This window comes from Ixodes scapularis, unplaced genomic scaffold (genome assembly GCF_016920785.2).
Source record: "Ixodes scapularis isolate PalLabHiFi unplaced genomic scaffold, ASM1692078v2 PGA_scaffold8__174_contigs__length_109621045, whole genome shotgun sequence".
Classification (NCBI taxonomy): Eukaryota; Metazoa; Arthropoda; class Arachnida; order Ixodida; family Ixodidae; genus Ixodes; species Ixodes scapularis.
This window is the reverse complement of record NW_024609883.1, coordinates 65,349,026-65,363,124: the sequence shown is the minus strand read 5'-3', so window position 1 is coordinate 65,363,124 and position 14,099 is coordinate 65,349,026. Positions and strand designations below refer to the sequence as shown.

Genomic DNA, 14,099 nt, shown 5'->3' with positions numbered 1-14,099 from the left:
TCGATATACTTCACCACTTCTTGAATGGCAATCAGTTCGGTTGTTGTTGAAGATGTTTTGTGACTTAGTTTGTGCTTAATAGTTATATCTCTGGTAGGAAACACAGCAGCGGCTGTTGAGCTCATTATACTTGTAGAACCATCGGTGAAAACGTGTATACGAGATATATGAGATCCATAGAGTTCGGTCATTGTATGTTGGTACAGCACCGCCTGAGGAGTGTTGCGTTTTGTATGTATCCCAGGAATGTCGAGGGATATTAGCGGCGTAGGTATGGTCCAAGGTGGAGTAGCTGCAATTTCTGGTGTTAGAAACCTTGATGGAAATTCTTGTTGGTACAGTGCTAAAACACGAGCATAGTTGGACGATGGTCTAGACGACATAATGTCGGATAGATGATGTCTTTTATGTCTGGTTAGATGCCGTAAATGTATTCTTAAGGTTTCTTGAATTTGAAGAACACATGCTGGGAAGTGTCGGGATTCGGCTATAGTGCCTGGCGTCTTTATAACTCATACGGCAAAGATTCACACGTGACGCCGTTGTACATCGCCTCCGGAGTGTCTATATTATCACGTCGAAGTAAAGTTAAGCGTTTGAAATGTTTGTATAATATAACTTATCATTAAGCTGGCTTCAATTTTGATGATTATTCGCAGTATAACACAAGTCGTGATACAAGGCAGAAGCACGAAAATTTGCTCCTTGAGTTCCGTTGTAAAAATAAGTTTTTAAATACTCTTTTTTTTCCTCGTTTTGTTTATGGGTGGAAGGAGTTGCCCCCAAGCGTGACGGCGATTGCTTCTACCGCTTTATTTGCAAGTGCAGTTTATTAACTTTTTTCTCTCACCAATCACTAATCTACTTGTTAATGGTTGTTGTTGTATTTATTCGACTCGTTGATTGTTTCTTATGTAGTCTTATCATGCCTTGGCCTTCAAAAGTTGGCCAGCAGTATTCTCAAATAAAAATAAATAAAATATTCCTGGTCTGTTCTGGCGGATTCCTTAGTTTCGTTGAGTGCGCTTCTCACCGCACACCGGTGTACTGCAGTGAAGCGACATCCGCAGAGCAGTCATCGCGATTTTGCATGTCTTGCTTCGCCGCAGCGTATCCGCGTGCTAAGGGGAAAGCACTTCTTCGGAGCAAGACCACAATTTGTGCATAAAGCTTGGGCTCACGATAGACTGCAATATCCTGGCGGCATCTTTTTTTCCATTTCAAGATTTAGCGAGGATACTTCAATATTGCAAAAATATTTATATGGACTCTTCTGTAGATTTATTTTTTATGTTCTGTTTTTCATCGGAATTAAGAATCTAAGTTTTATTACAACCTCTAGAACTTGAAGGAAACAAATTTAAGTGCTCAAAATTATCGTATTCTAACATTAATTCAGTGGAATTCCGTACCTAAAATAACCATTCACGACAGCTTGTGCTGTCTTTCATCGGGCATTTTCTCGTTACCGCGTCTGGTGCTTATACACACAACCGAGCAGCTAGTTTTGTGATTTAGGGGATCACTCCTGCTGTGCAATCGATGCTAATAAAGTGTTATACGTAAGTGAGAAGGCAAAGTAGACATTGCCTTTAAGTCGGACAGGCTAACGCACGAATCTTAACATAATATTTGCGGTGATATGAATGAAAATGTAGTGTGCGCTTATGCTTCGAAAACACTTTTTTTTCTGGTCCGAAATTTCCCTTTGACTTCTCCAAGAGCTGCTCCAAAATGACTCGTTACTAGGCCTCACAAGTAAACTTGTCACTTGTAAAGCGTTACTTCCAGCACTGTTGTGCGTTGATGAGATTCATCAACAGGGCCATTGACCGACCGCTGCTTCCGGTGGTGTGACCCTCGCAGGTGCGTTCCTGATCCCATACCTGATCATGCTGGCACTGGCCGGCAAACCCATGTACTTCCTAGAGCTGGCCTTTGGGCAGTTTGCCGGACAGGGACCGCTGACCATCTGGGCATGCGCACCCATCTGCAAAGGTGAGAAGACAACATGACAACATAGACCCTTCCTCAAAACCCCATCAAACAACATTGATGGCCGCTAGTTTTTAGGGGTCACCTAGCCTAAGTATTTTTAGACTTGGGCTAGGTGGCGCAAGCTAACGCCCGTTACAAAGGGTATAGCCATTAACATCCATCCATGATCCATCCATCCATTCTTGGGCACCGAAGCGCATGGTTAGATCCGAGTCCACGCCTTGCGCTGACGCAGCACTCGTTCTTGATACGAGTTCACGGCGAACTCTGTCGTACAGCTCACATGTCCAATTCATGCACAGAGTGAAAAGACTATGAGTGCGCAAGCGAGCTTGTGGCAGCTAATCATGGCGTTTAACACCTGAGACTGCGAAGCAGGGTGCGTGCCCATTTAATGGCGGACTCGTCTGATAGGTGCAGCAGCCACTAGATGGAGCGAATTTTTGAAAATGGTCTATCGGAGTACATAGCACTCCTAATTCTTAAAATAAGGCTGTGCTTCCACTTGACAGGAAATCACGTGGATGTATGCAGAGCGCATTCAGCGAATGTTCTAAAAGAAGGGCTAAAGGCACGTTCACGCAGTTGCGTTTGTTTAGGACCCAAGCTGATCTCTTACGCCGAGAAAACATATGGCAGGCTTGAGCCATGTATAAGGTGACCCTAGAACTAAGTTTCACAAGAGAGAAGTTCTTTGTGTTTTTTTTTCTTGCGGTATTTGCGAGAACAAATGTACGTACCATCAATGAGAAATGGTCTTTTATTACATCGTCAGAAGTTTTTCATGCAAAAGAAAAACAATGATGCGAAAAAAAGGAAATATACGGGAATGTTAAGTGTTCCACGGGTCTGCAATAGATGGCGCCAATGTGTTCTCAAGCATAAAGTCCCTCTATACTCAAGCAGTCGCAACTGTGTGAACGAGCCTGCGTATATGGATAATGAATAGGCACAAATGCGTGTTGCCCTCGCCTAGGAAGGAAGCTCCTGGAAGCCCTTACATTGCGGCAGCCGCCGTTTCGCTATAACATAACCAATCACTGCGTTTCGCGCCATGCAGAGACTTCCTTGCGGCGCGTACTCCGAAGGAAAGTAGACTGTGGGAGCGTGTATAGGGCGTTTAGTTTTAATTAGAACATGCCTATTAAAATCAAAAAAGGCCGTCAAAGGTACGCTATTGCGGTCTGCGCCGATGAGTTATACGACCAGGTGGACGTAATATAGTTAACTAATCGTTATAATAACTCGTATAAGTTTTTCAAAAATTACAACTTTTTAATTAGTAAAAGTAAACGTGTGGTTTTAATTAGAGACTTGCTGAGCGTCATCTAATATAATTAAATCATTACCATCCGTGTTTTCGGACAACCAGTTCTGCGCCTGTTGCATGAGGGTCAACTTCAGTGCACCCCCGTGGCTCCAACTTGCGTTAAGTCTTTATAAACTTACCTAGTTTAGTATAGTTTTCGACGACGCTCAGCAAGTTGATAATTGGAACCATATGTTGGAGTTTCACCAACTGAAAAGTTTATGAACAATTTTTAGATATGATTCGACTCATTGTGACGATTGGCCTTTCCCCCTGACCAAATTATTCACCTGCACAAGCTGCATTAGTGTACCTTCTATTAATTTTTTAACAAACATGTTCAAACATAGCCTCCTAGGTTCAATAAAAAAAATCGAAACACCCTGTATTCATTCTAAGATAGCAGCTTTCAACATTTCTGTACATTCTATGTACCGACACCAATGGTTGCTCTGTGTCCTCGTGGCCAGGCGTGGGCTTCGCCATGGTGTGCGTGTCCATGGTGGTGGCCGTCTACTACAACGTCATCATGTCGTACACCCTGTACTACACGGCGTCCACCTTCCAGGCCCAGGTGCCCTGGCAACGCTGCGACCCGGCCTGGGCCAACGGCACCAACTGCTTCGTGCGCTCGCAGAACGTGAGCAACGCTTCCCAATCCATGGCGCATCTTGCGGGATTCAGACACAGTGCCCGGAGCGAGTCTTCGACCTTCCTATTCCGCCCACACATAAAAAAAAATGGTTTCTAAGTGGCAAAAAATGACGTCATAGAAGCCGGTGCGTCATGTCGGATGTCGCGATCCTGGCGGTTGATGCTAAAAGTCCCTACCAAAAGCAGGAGCTCACGCGAGTGTCGCTGTCATCGTGCGGCGTCCCAGCTCCCGGTTGCCGAGGCTTCCGTGGGCTGTCAAACTGAACAGCGACAGGCAGCAGAACAGCTAGGTGTCTACCACATCCGCCACCACTGCTTGACACCGCCAACGTCGCGGCCGGCGACGACATGTGGCATGCACTTCTACGACATCATCAGGTGGACATCGAGGGACAACATTGGAGGGCGCGGTAAATGGACCGGCTGGGGACGCGTTCCCAGCAACGTAGTGTAGCACGCGTGCTTTCATCTTCAATAAGCCGTTATACTGTCAAAAGGTCACGCATGAATACTGCCGTCCCCCGTCCCCAGCGCACTCGGAACGGCAATGAGAAAGCCGGGAAGCGGCATTTCATGGCTCGCACTGACGTGACAACGAATGTTGTGACGGCCTTCCTGCTGAGCACGTACCTCTTAAAAAATATAGGTTTTGTATCACCGAATGTGTTTTAATCGACGACAACTAGGAGTCACCAAAGGCGTGCTGAGATGACGCGGCGTGCAAGCCACGCATAGGCGTGCGGTACTACAGTAGCAAAAATAAGGTCTTAGGTGTCACGCTTTCACATCACACTATTGGTCTTATGACGTAAGAATCATTTTGAGGGAAATAACATTGTTTTACTAAGCGGATCCAAGTGATTGACTCTTATCCAAGTGCTTCGCGTGAATGGTACGCACATATTGTGTGTGCGTGTGTGTGTGTGTGTGTGTGTCTGTGTGTGTGTGCGCACGCGCGCCCGCTCTTGAGTGTACGCATTTCACTTTTCTCCTGATTTGAGGCAGTATTTTCAAAAGGATGTTATGTATAGTTCAACAATCTAATTAGGAAAACAAATATAAAATATAAATATATTTCTAACCACGGAGATGACGTGGAAACGGGTTATCTCGAGTTCGAAAGCTAACCATTTAGCCAGGGGGCAAATTTAAACAAAAGACGGAAATCCTCTGTCGTACGGCTGCATTGACGCACCAGCAGTAAGCACTGTAAACTTGTATACTCAGAAGCGCTGTTGACAAACAAGCCCGCGTTTGCCCAGACCAGGCGTGGGCACTGCGCCTACGCAGGAACCAGACTCGCGTGAGAAGAACCGTCTGCGCATGCGCAGAGCTGACAGCAGCGCCACCGCACCGGTGTGACGTCAAAGAGAAGGGTTTGTGTTGACGAAATTTTTTTTGTAAGACGGTGGAAGAGCATCTGCAGTATCACTTTAAAATAATATAATAAATCTAAAAAGGTTTTAATTAGTTCCATAATATGAAATCATTAGTTCGTCAAAAAAATATGAAACAATGAATTTTCGTTAGTTTTGCGCTGTGTAGAACCGAGGGAATTGATTATTTTCCGACAGTTCACGAGTGGAAACTTGACTGAAGGAGCCACGCCTTCGAGCCAAGTGTACTGGGAGTAAGTACTTATTTTACTTCATTCATCGCGTTGTGCGCAGCTGTATTGGAACCTGACATCCAGTGGGACAGTTACACCCTAAAGGCGTGTCGTCCAATTTCGGAGCGTAGTCACATTGTGGTTTTACATTGTCAACGGACCAACTGGCATAAATCATATGGGTACTCTGAATCATATACAGTGCACCCTCGCCTGTCCGTGTTCAAATCTTGCAACGTTGCTGAATTTAGATGACATTTCCAAAATGAGAACTTGGCGTCACTTTTAGGGTTGAACTAAACGCGGGCCAAATCGCTCCTGCAAGATGTACGCGTCGCACAGCAAAAGAAAATGATGTCCTATTGGTTTCTTCCAAAAGGTCTAGCCAGGAAAATTCATAACGTTTGGTATCACTAGGTTTTTAATCAAAATTAAGAAATTAATGTTTTAACTAGTAAACCTAGAGATATATACATTATTATATTAGAAACCTTCTGGGCACTATAGAAAACCACTAAATAAGCTTACTTTACAAAGATATGATCGCACGCAAAACCTGTTAACAGAAGTTTTTTTTTTTTTTTTTTCGAAATGATTTAATTTTTTTTTTTTTTTTGTGAAGCAAAACTGAGATAAACATGATTGTGTGCTTATCAGACTATCTTTGAGCCCTATACCGCGGCCACCGTTACATTAATTTTTATCACATAATATAACCGATTCAGTTTCCGAGATCTAGCTAATTTATAAAAAAAAAAAAAAGTTATATACATTTTGATGTTTCTGTTATCTATGAAACGTATCTGAGCAGGGCGGGCCTGCTCCCCCGTGGCCGAAGCGCACTTCCTAACGTGCGTCGCCACGCATTCTTCGCATGACGGAGCCGAGAATCAAAGCTTACTCTTGCATGGTCTTTCGAACAGCACAGCGTTTCACTTCGCCTCCTCGCGACACTCTCCCCTCTGCTACAGGGGAGGCGAGGCAGAGGCTGCGCGCTTCGGCCACTGGTCAAAGATGCGCTCCGATAAAAAACCGAAACCTAGAAACAAGTTCTAATAGAGTTCATTTTTTGTTTTGTTTTGTTTTTGTTTTTTCGGACGGGCGGCGTAAAAGTTTGGGCAGTCCTTACATTTTTATAATGTAGGTGCGCCGATTTCGTTGTTTTCAATGTTGCCCAGAAATTCCTCAAAAGTAGTTAAGATCCTAATCATACCGAATGCTATTAGTTTTCGTAAAAAAAAGGTAATCTAGGAGAAACCTAAGACGTACATCTTTTTTTTTTTTCTAAGTGATTCAGTGTTTGTTTTGTTTTTTTCTACAGGAGCGATTGGGGCAGCTTTTCGCGCAACACATTGTATGTGTAAGACGTACCCACAAATATGTAGCCGACCTAAATTAAAGTCCACCGCACCATTTGATAAATGCTGCAGCTGAAATGGCCAAAGCTAAGTATTGCACACGGGTAAAACCAGTCTTTAAAAAAAGGAAGATCGATAGCTGAATGAACTACGAGCGCCTCCAAAATTTAGAATAAGCACGCAAGCACAGGCCGAACCGCAAGTTCATGGCGCGTTCAGTGCGCTTGATTGGTTATCCGAAGACACGGGGGTAAGACGACTACCCCCGTGACGTAAGACCAGAGTCGCACTGGTCAAAAGACACGGTGTTCGAAGCAGGCATACAGAAGGATGGCAGAGGTATCTGACGCCCCATGTATGACCAGTGCGACAGGACCATCCCACAAGAAATTGAAACGCCTCAGGCAGCGTCAGCAGTCTGACTTGTGTATGACGTACCGGCAGGGTGCCCACGGCTTTAGGGTGTATCACCGTCTAATTAACGCTCCTGCTTTTGCTTCAACTTACACTCTCAAGAAAAAAGGATGTAAAAGGGTGTATCGTTACACCCTTTGTCCCATATAATACACCCCTAAACTTCAACTCGACGTACAGCGCCCTACAGCCAAACAGACGGCCCGAAATTTTACGAGGGGCTTGATAGCCGTGTGGTACAACTTATTAAAATAGCTAATGTGTATTTTACTGACTACAAAAAAAAAAAAAAATCGGGGTTTTCTCGGCCCTACTGTAAAAACTCGGTGTCTTCTTTATGTTGTCTTTGATACATACTTTAGCTATTTGAAAAGTTATATCCCACCGTTATCAAGCCCCTCGTAAAATTTGGAGTCGTCTGTTCGAAATGAAGTTTTGGGATGTAATATATGGGAGAAAGGGTGTAACGATACACCCTTTTACACCCTTTTTTCTTGAGAGTGTACGAAGCCATCGTGAAAAGGAGTCCTTTAACGATCGACAACCTGCTGCAGGCGATACGTGCTGGACATCTCCCCGGGCATCGAGGACCTTGGTGGAGTCAAGTGGGACCTGGCGCTGTGCCTGCTGCTCAGCTGGATCATCGTGGTCGTGTGCCTGATGAACGGCATCAAGACCTCGGGCAAGGTGGTCTACTTCGCGGCCACCTTCCCCTACGTCATCCTCATCACGCTCATGGTGACGGGACTCTGCCAGCCAGGGGCCATCGACGGCGTGCTCTACTTCGTGACGCCCACCTTCGAGAGGCTGCTGGACATCAAGGTGTGGCAGGCCGCAGCGGGACAGATGTTCTTCTCGCTCAGCCTGTCCATGGGAGGGCTCATCATGTACAGCAGCTACAACAAGTTCAGCAACAACGTGTTCAGGTGAACGCAGAATACCCCGTTCTCGTGACCCGAGCTGGCTTCTTTCCGGACTTGTAACGGAACTCATTACTATGCAATCAAATTACTTGTCATTGAACTATTTTCGGAGTAATTTCGTAATCATTTAATTGATTACTTTTATGAGGTAGTAATCACAATAGTAATCGGATTACTGTCGTAAGTACAAAAATTACTCGTAACCGTCTCTATTTTTCCCTGCCTTCCTAACGGAACCCCTTGTATAAGTTTGCTTTCAAGGAATCTTCGAACAAAGTCTCCGGTAGCAGGATGCATGGTCTACCGAAATTGGTGAATTAAGAAGATTAGTAGTTCATAGTTCGGGTCATTCTAATCCAACAATTGATAGCTAGAGTTCCTCGATAGGAGAGTCCCTCGTGCAATTCCAACAAGTAGCAGCATTTTTTGAAGCGCCGACCACGTGACGGTGCGGGTTTGAGCAAGCGAATGGCGGCAAGACTGAATTGAATAGCGAAGCCATTTTCGTTCCAGCGGAATGTACTCCGTCGTTCGTATTGGTTGTCGTTACTCGTACAAAGAAGTATGAATGAACTTGATCGATAGCAGATGCACAAAGATGACGAGCACCATGACGACGCACATTTGGCGCTGCAACTTGATTAACTCCATCGGATCGTGTTGGCTACGGTCGGACTTTACAGCATGCTTATGTGGTGGCTCTAACAATACCACGTGATTAAGCCCGTATCCGGCGCATTGAATAGACCTATTTCTATATTACCCAAGCATCAAGGAGAATGCAGGGATTGGTGTTCCACGCGCCGCACGTGCTGGCTTCAGCAGTAGTAAATTTTTTAAACCAAAAACCTAAAACAAATTGTATCTTGCACGCGCGTTCGTCAACGCTTTATTTTGGTTATTTACTTCGAATCTTGTACGGAGAAGGTGTGCGCGTTTGGCGCGTGGAACACCAATCCCCGCATTCTCTTTGATGCTTGATTAATATAGCAAATGGTCCATTGGATGCCAAAATAAGTATAGTACGTTATTAGCGGCGAGATGTTTTAGTGGCGCCCTCCTACGGTTCCCCCTTGTGACGTCATTACCTTGCAAACAACAAGTTCGATGGTGTTTTTAAATAGCATGGTGGAAGCTTGAAATCAATGCGCTCTCAAAGGAACACTGCCATCACCATCAAAATTAAAGTTCTTTCATTCCTCTTATTTCCGTCGATGATAAATCTTTTTCTGACGTCATAGTCAGCGTTTGGCCAATCGTGGAAGGTTGACCACAGCGACGCTTTCGGTCGCGCACGTCGCCAATAGAGGCTGGCAAAGAACACGGGAATTTGTCGAAACTGGTAGGAAGAGCGTGAATGCAACTGTCCCTAGCAGCCAAGTGTAAAAAAAAAAAAAAAAAAAAGTGTTTACGAAACGCCGGCTGCTAATTTTATAGTTTAGTTCATTTCGCCTCTACTTCGTTTTAGTACCATGCAGCGCATATTTGCACGGGCGTCTGAGACGCATATATCTGGAATGTGTTAAAAAGCGCCTGTTTGCTTTAATTTTGCCATCCCCCCCCCCCCCCCCCCCCGCCCCCGGATATTTATTGTCGTAATCCATTCATTTATTTATTTATGCACCTCGATAGCCCATTTCCGGGTTTTTGTTACCCAAGGAAAGGTTATAAACTGTAGAAGGGTGGTGAGCTGGGCTAGATGGTATGAAGTCATGTGGAACATAACAACGCACAAGGGACGAGAACAAAAGAAAGGAACACACAAGACACGCAGCGCTTGTGTGTCTTGTCATAGCCTCCTCTATACTCATAAAGCCTGGCAGTTCGATGGCGGAGCCATAGAGTGTTCGGTCGCAGATTTGGAGCAAGATGGTTCTTGTAGCACAGAGCATTTCTCGGGGAACCTGTAGTCAGAGCACAGCTTTGCAGAGACGAGGACCTGAAACCTGGTTTTAAACCCGACGAGAAAAAAAGCGGTAGCGCTAAGAACGCGAGGAGCACGAGCGGACATTCTATCGCTCGGGACAAGTGTGTTCATAAATCCAGATTTAATTGTTTTGTGTATGTTTATAGAGCCTCAGTGGGCGTCTGGTGTCTCAGCTGAGATGAGCAATTTAGCCAGTACGGTGCAACCACTAGCCTGGGGTCTTTAACGTGTACCACGCTATACACTACCGCACGCCTGTACGATGCTCACCCAGATCGAAACGGGCAGGGGTGGGGCTCGAGCCCAGGATCCCTGGGTCCTGCAGCGCGAGCTTTCGCTCCATGCGCGTCGAGCTGGGTGTGCGCTTTAGCCCACTCGGCCACCGATCCCCCAATCCAGATTTATGAAAGTATAAGAGTGCTCTTTATAGATTACGTTTTCTTCTAATCACCGATGCCAATACCACTCATTTACCCGAGAGGTGGACATCGTCTTAATCTATAGCCCGTTGCAACCTAAGAACGAAGGGCGAGGGTAAGACGGGCCGGGGAGGAGGAAGCGGACGGAACGCTAAAGAGAGAAGGAGGTTTCCCTCTTTCTTCTCCAGCCTTACGTGCGCTTCCTCCTCCCCGGCCCGTCTTACCCTCGCCCTTCGTTCTTAGGTTGCAACGGACTATAAGTTTTAATGATTTATTGCCACGACATACTTCATCGGCCCTCATTATTTCGGTAACATGTTGTATTCTGCTTCTCTGTTAATTTCTGCAGAGACGCCATGATCGTGAGCGTCCTGGACACGGTGACGAGCATCATCTCTGGCATGGTCATCTTCTCCGTCCTGGGGGCCATGGCCCACGACCTGGGAGATGTCAAGGTCGAAGACGTCGCCCAGGGAGGTACGAAGTACTCGCAAACTTATTTCTTACGTCACTAAAGACAGAAAAGGTTTACCACTCGACTCATAAGACAGGAATAATTAATACTCGTGTTCTTCGCCGCAAGAGCTTCAAAGACTTAAACACAAACGTTAATATGTACAAAATGTCCCAACCACTCCCTCCCCCCCCCCCCCCCCCAAAAAAAAAAGAAAAAAAAATCATGAGCCATTTTGTTTTTTAAAGGTGGATGACCAGCGAAGCTGTTAAGCACAGGACACAGACGTGACACATAATTTTGTATTGTCTTGATAGGTGGTCATCGTGACGAAAGGTACGCACACACATTTATTGTCGTCTTGATCGATAGTCATTATTTCGCGTGGGCGACTATCGCCGCCCCGAAGAGCCGGAGGAAACTAGACACGCGCGGTGGGACCGCCGCCCGGCGGAAAGTAGACACGCGCGACGAGACCGTACCCTGGGAGAACAGGAAGTTTTCGTAGATCGTTTTCGCCGTCCGGCAACGCTCTCTGCAACCCGCTACGATACCCGGAACTGTACAGCCAAGTCTATCGGCGCGCAGGCGCAGTAGCGGCTTCTTCGTTGCGGAGGGCTTAGCGGAGAGGGAAACGCGGTTTACGAAAACTCCCTAACGGAAGGAAAGGAAACTAGGCATGAGAGCGGGGGCTTGGAACGACGACAAATAGTGGGCGGTGCGAGCTTAGACATGGCCGACGCGGATCGCACAGCGGCCAATCTTTGAGAAACCTTTATTGTCTACGAGTCTTCTGATCTTGAACAACTAATCTACTAAATAGACCTACGTATTGCTAAATTACACAAACATCAAGGAGAATGCAGGGATTGGTGTTCCACGCTCCGCACGTGCCGGCGTCTGCAGCAGTAACTGTTCTAAAGCAAAAGCCCAGGACAAATGGCATCTTGCACGCGCGTTCGTCGACCCTTTATTTTGTTATTTACTTCGAATCTTTTATACGGGAAGGCTTGCTAGTGCGGCGCGTGTGGCGGTTCGAGCTTAGTGTTTTTGTTGACGCACATGAAAAATCCACTGAACCCTAGCCGTAAGCAGCTTCACTGTAAAAAGCTATTTAGTTTGTTTTTCTCTTTTTCTCTTTTACCTTATAAATAATCTATACGCGTCGGCGAACACTCATTCTCCACCAAAATGTAGCACTAGTTGTCCGGACCAGATGTCAAAGTTTCATAACTGATCGTTACCTTATTCAGAAGTTATCGGAGGGGGGGGAAGGGGGGGGGGGGGGGACTTACGGGGCTTCAGCGCGCTCCCTCCCCACCCCGAAATCCAGCCGACCCTGTGATATAGACCGACACGCGGAGCGGCTCTGTTTACCAACACGGCCGGAAGGCCGCGCATGCGCGGTAGCTATGTGGGCAAAAGCAGCCCGGCTCTCCGTGCTTTCGCCATTGCGTTCTATGGCGTGCGCTCGTTGTTGACGTTGTAGGGACGCTTGTATCTTTATTTATGCGTCGTATTTCCTCACAACGTATGTCGTATGCTATGCCCGACTATTTCAGCTCGCTACCCGAGCCTGAACGGCAGCGGTATCGAAACAAACTGTGCGTGGACGGCGTTACCTTCGAGGATCCGTACGCCGTAAACAAGGCCTGCTGGACTTTCGACGTAAAGATGCTGCCACGAAGTCGACGGCTCACGTCGTCGTTTATTTAGTTTTTTCGCCCAGCCAGTTCACGGCCGACACGGTGCAGGCGTACAAGTCTCTCGAAGTCTACGATTACTTCGAGTCGGTTTCCGCACTGCCGGCGGGATCATCAGACTGTGGGTCTGCGGAAGTGTATTTATTAATTGATTAAATACACACAGCGTCTTCAAGTCAAGGTATGATATTTTTCCTACCCTCATGACCACAAGGCATGATAAGCAGTAACACTTTGCCCGTTCTGCAGTCTTGATGGTAACAGGTTACAAGTAACGGCGTTGTTGGTAACGCGTTACTTTTTTCATTAACGTAGTAACCTACTCGTTACGTTTTAGACACAGTAACGGGTAACATACTAATTTCAGGTAACGTAGTTACGTTACTTGTCACTACTTCCCAAGTCTTAAAGGAATTACACTTCAATTTTTTCCGTGTTTTAGCCGTCAAGCCATGTTTTTCTTTGCGTTTTTTCTCGTAAGTATTTAGGTGAAACCGTAAAAAGAGATAAAGTAACTATGTTCAGTTTCTGCATGTGCATAATGTTTCTTGATATATGACCTGCATCGTCAAAACCGTAAAATGTGTTAAATCATAATTTAAAAAAAGTAACGCAGAAGTAACGCGCGTTACTTTTTATTGGTAGCGGTAACGCGTTCCTTTTATTTTTAGGCAACGTAGCTCAGTAACGCGTCTCTTTTATTTGCAAGGAACGAGTAACGTATTTCGTTACTTTTTTTCGGTAACGCCTACAACACTGCCGTTCTGTCGCCGATTCCCTTCTGCTGTGTAGCACGGGCGTAGCGAGCCTCCGACGAGCGCTTGGCCGGTGCTTTGTGCACGAACACCGTCGGAAAAAAATCCGGGTGGTCTCGATCAGACAACGGTTTCCCTGCACATAAGCAAGCCTCGGGACGGAGACTGAAATGGAAGCTGCACTTGCCTTCAAGAGAGTGTTTGCCGCACAAACGGTCGTTCGCGCAAGGCGACCATTCTTTTCGATCCACGGATATTATCCACCTTCTATGTCTTTCAGAGTCTGTCGGGAACTTGTGGAAACTCACTCCGCTGCTTTTCTTGTACATTTCGGTGCAATTAACGGCAACACAGCTTCGCGGCATGCTGAAGTGCTATGACGCCGATGCGAAACGTGCGCTCTTTTGCCCACACCGCCCGGCTCCGGCGCGACTGCAGCGCCGCCGCAGCTCCGTGACGTCAAGCCCGCGTGTCGGTCTATACACATGTATTTTGACCCCCCTCCCCCTCCCCGCACCACAAGTCATAGACATATCAGCCACCTCAGCCCCTCCCCCCCCCCCCCCCCTAAAAGAA

The 14,099-nt window shown here is 46.3% G+C and overlaps 1 protein-coding gene across 1 annotated transcript in view; it reads left to right on the top strand.

The window, feature by feature from the left end:
- The window catches only part of LOC8033572 (sodium- and chloride-dependent glycine transporter 2), an 88,165-nt gene that overhangs the window by 48,980 nt on the left and 25,086 nt on the right, over positions 1 to 14,099 (top strand). The window contains exons 3-7 of the mRNA XM_042286870.1: positions 1,867 to 1,998; positions 3,778 to 3,947; positions 5,536 to 5,591; positions 7,897 to 8,268; positions 10,961 to 11,088. Coding sequence (XP_042142804.1) covers positions 1,867 to 1,998; positions 3,778 to 3,947; positions 5,536 to 5,591; positions 7,897 to 8,268; positions 10,961 to 11,088 — 858 coding nt within the window. The remainder of the gene's footprint in view (positions 1 to 1,866; positions 1,999 to 3,777; positions 3,948 to 5,535; positions 5,592 to 7,896; positions 8,269 to 10,960; positions 11,089 to 14,099) is intronic.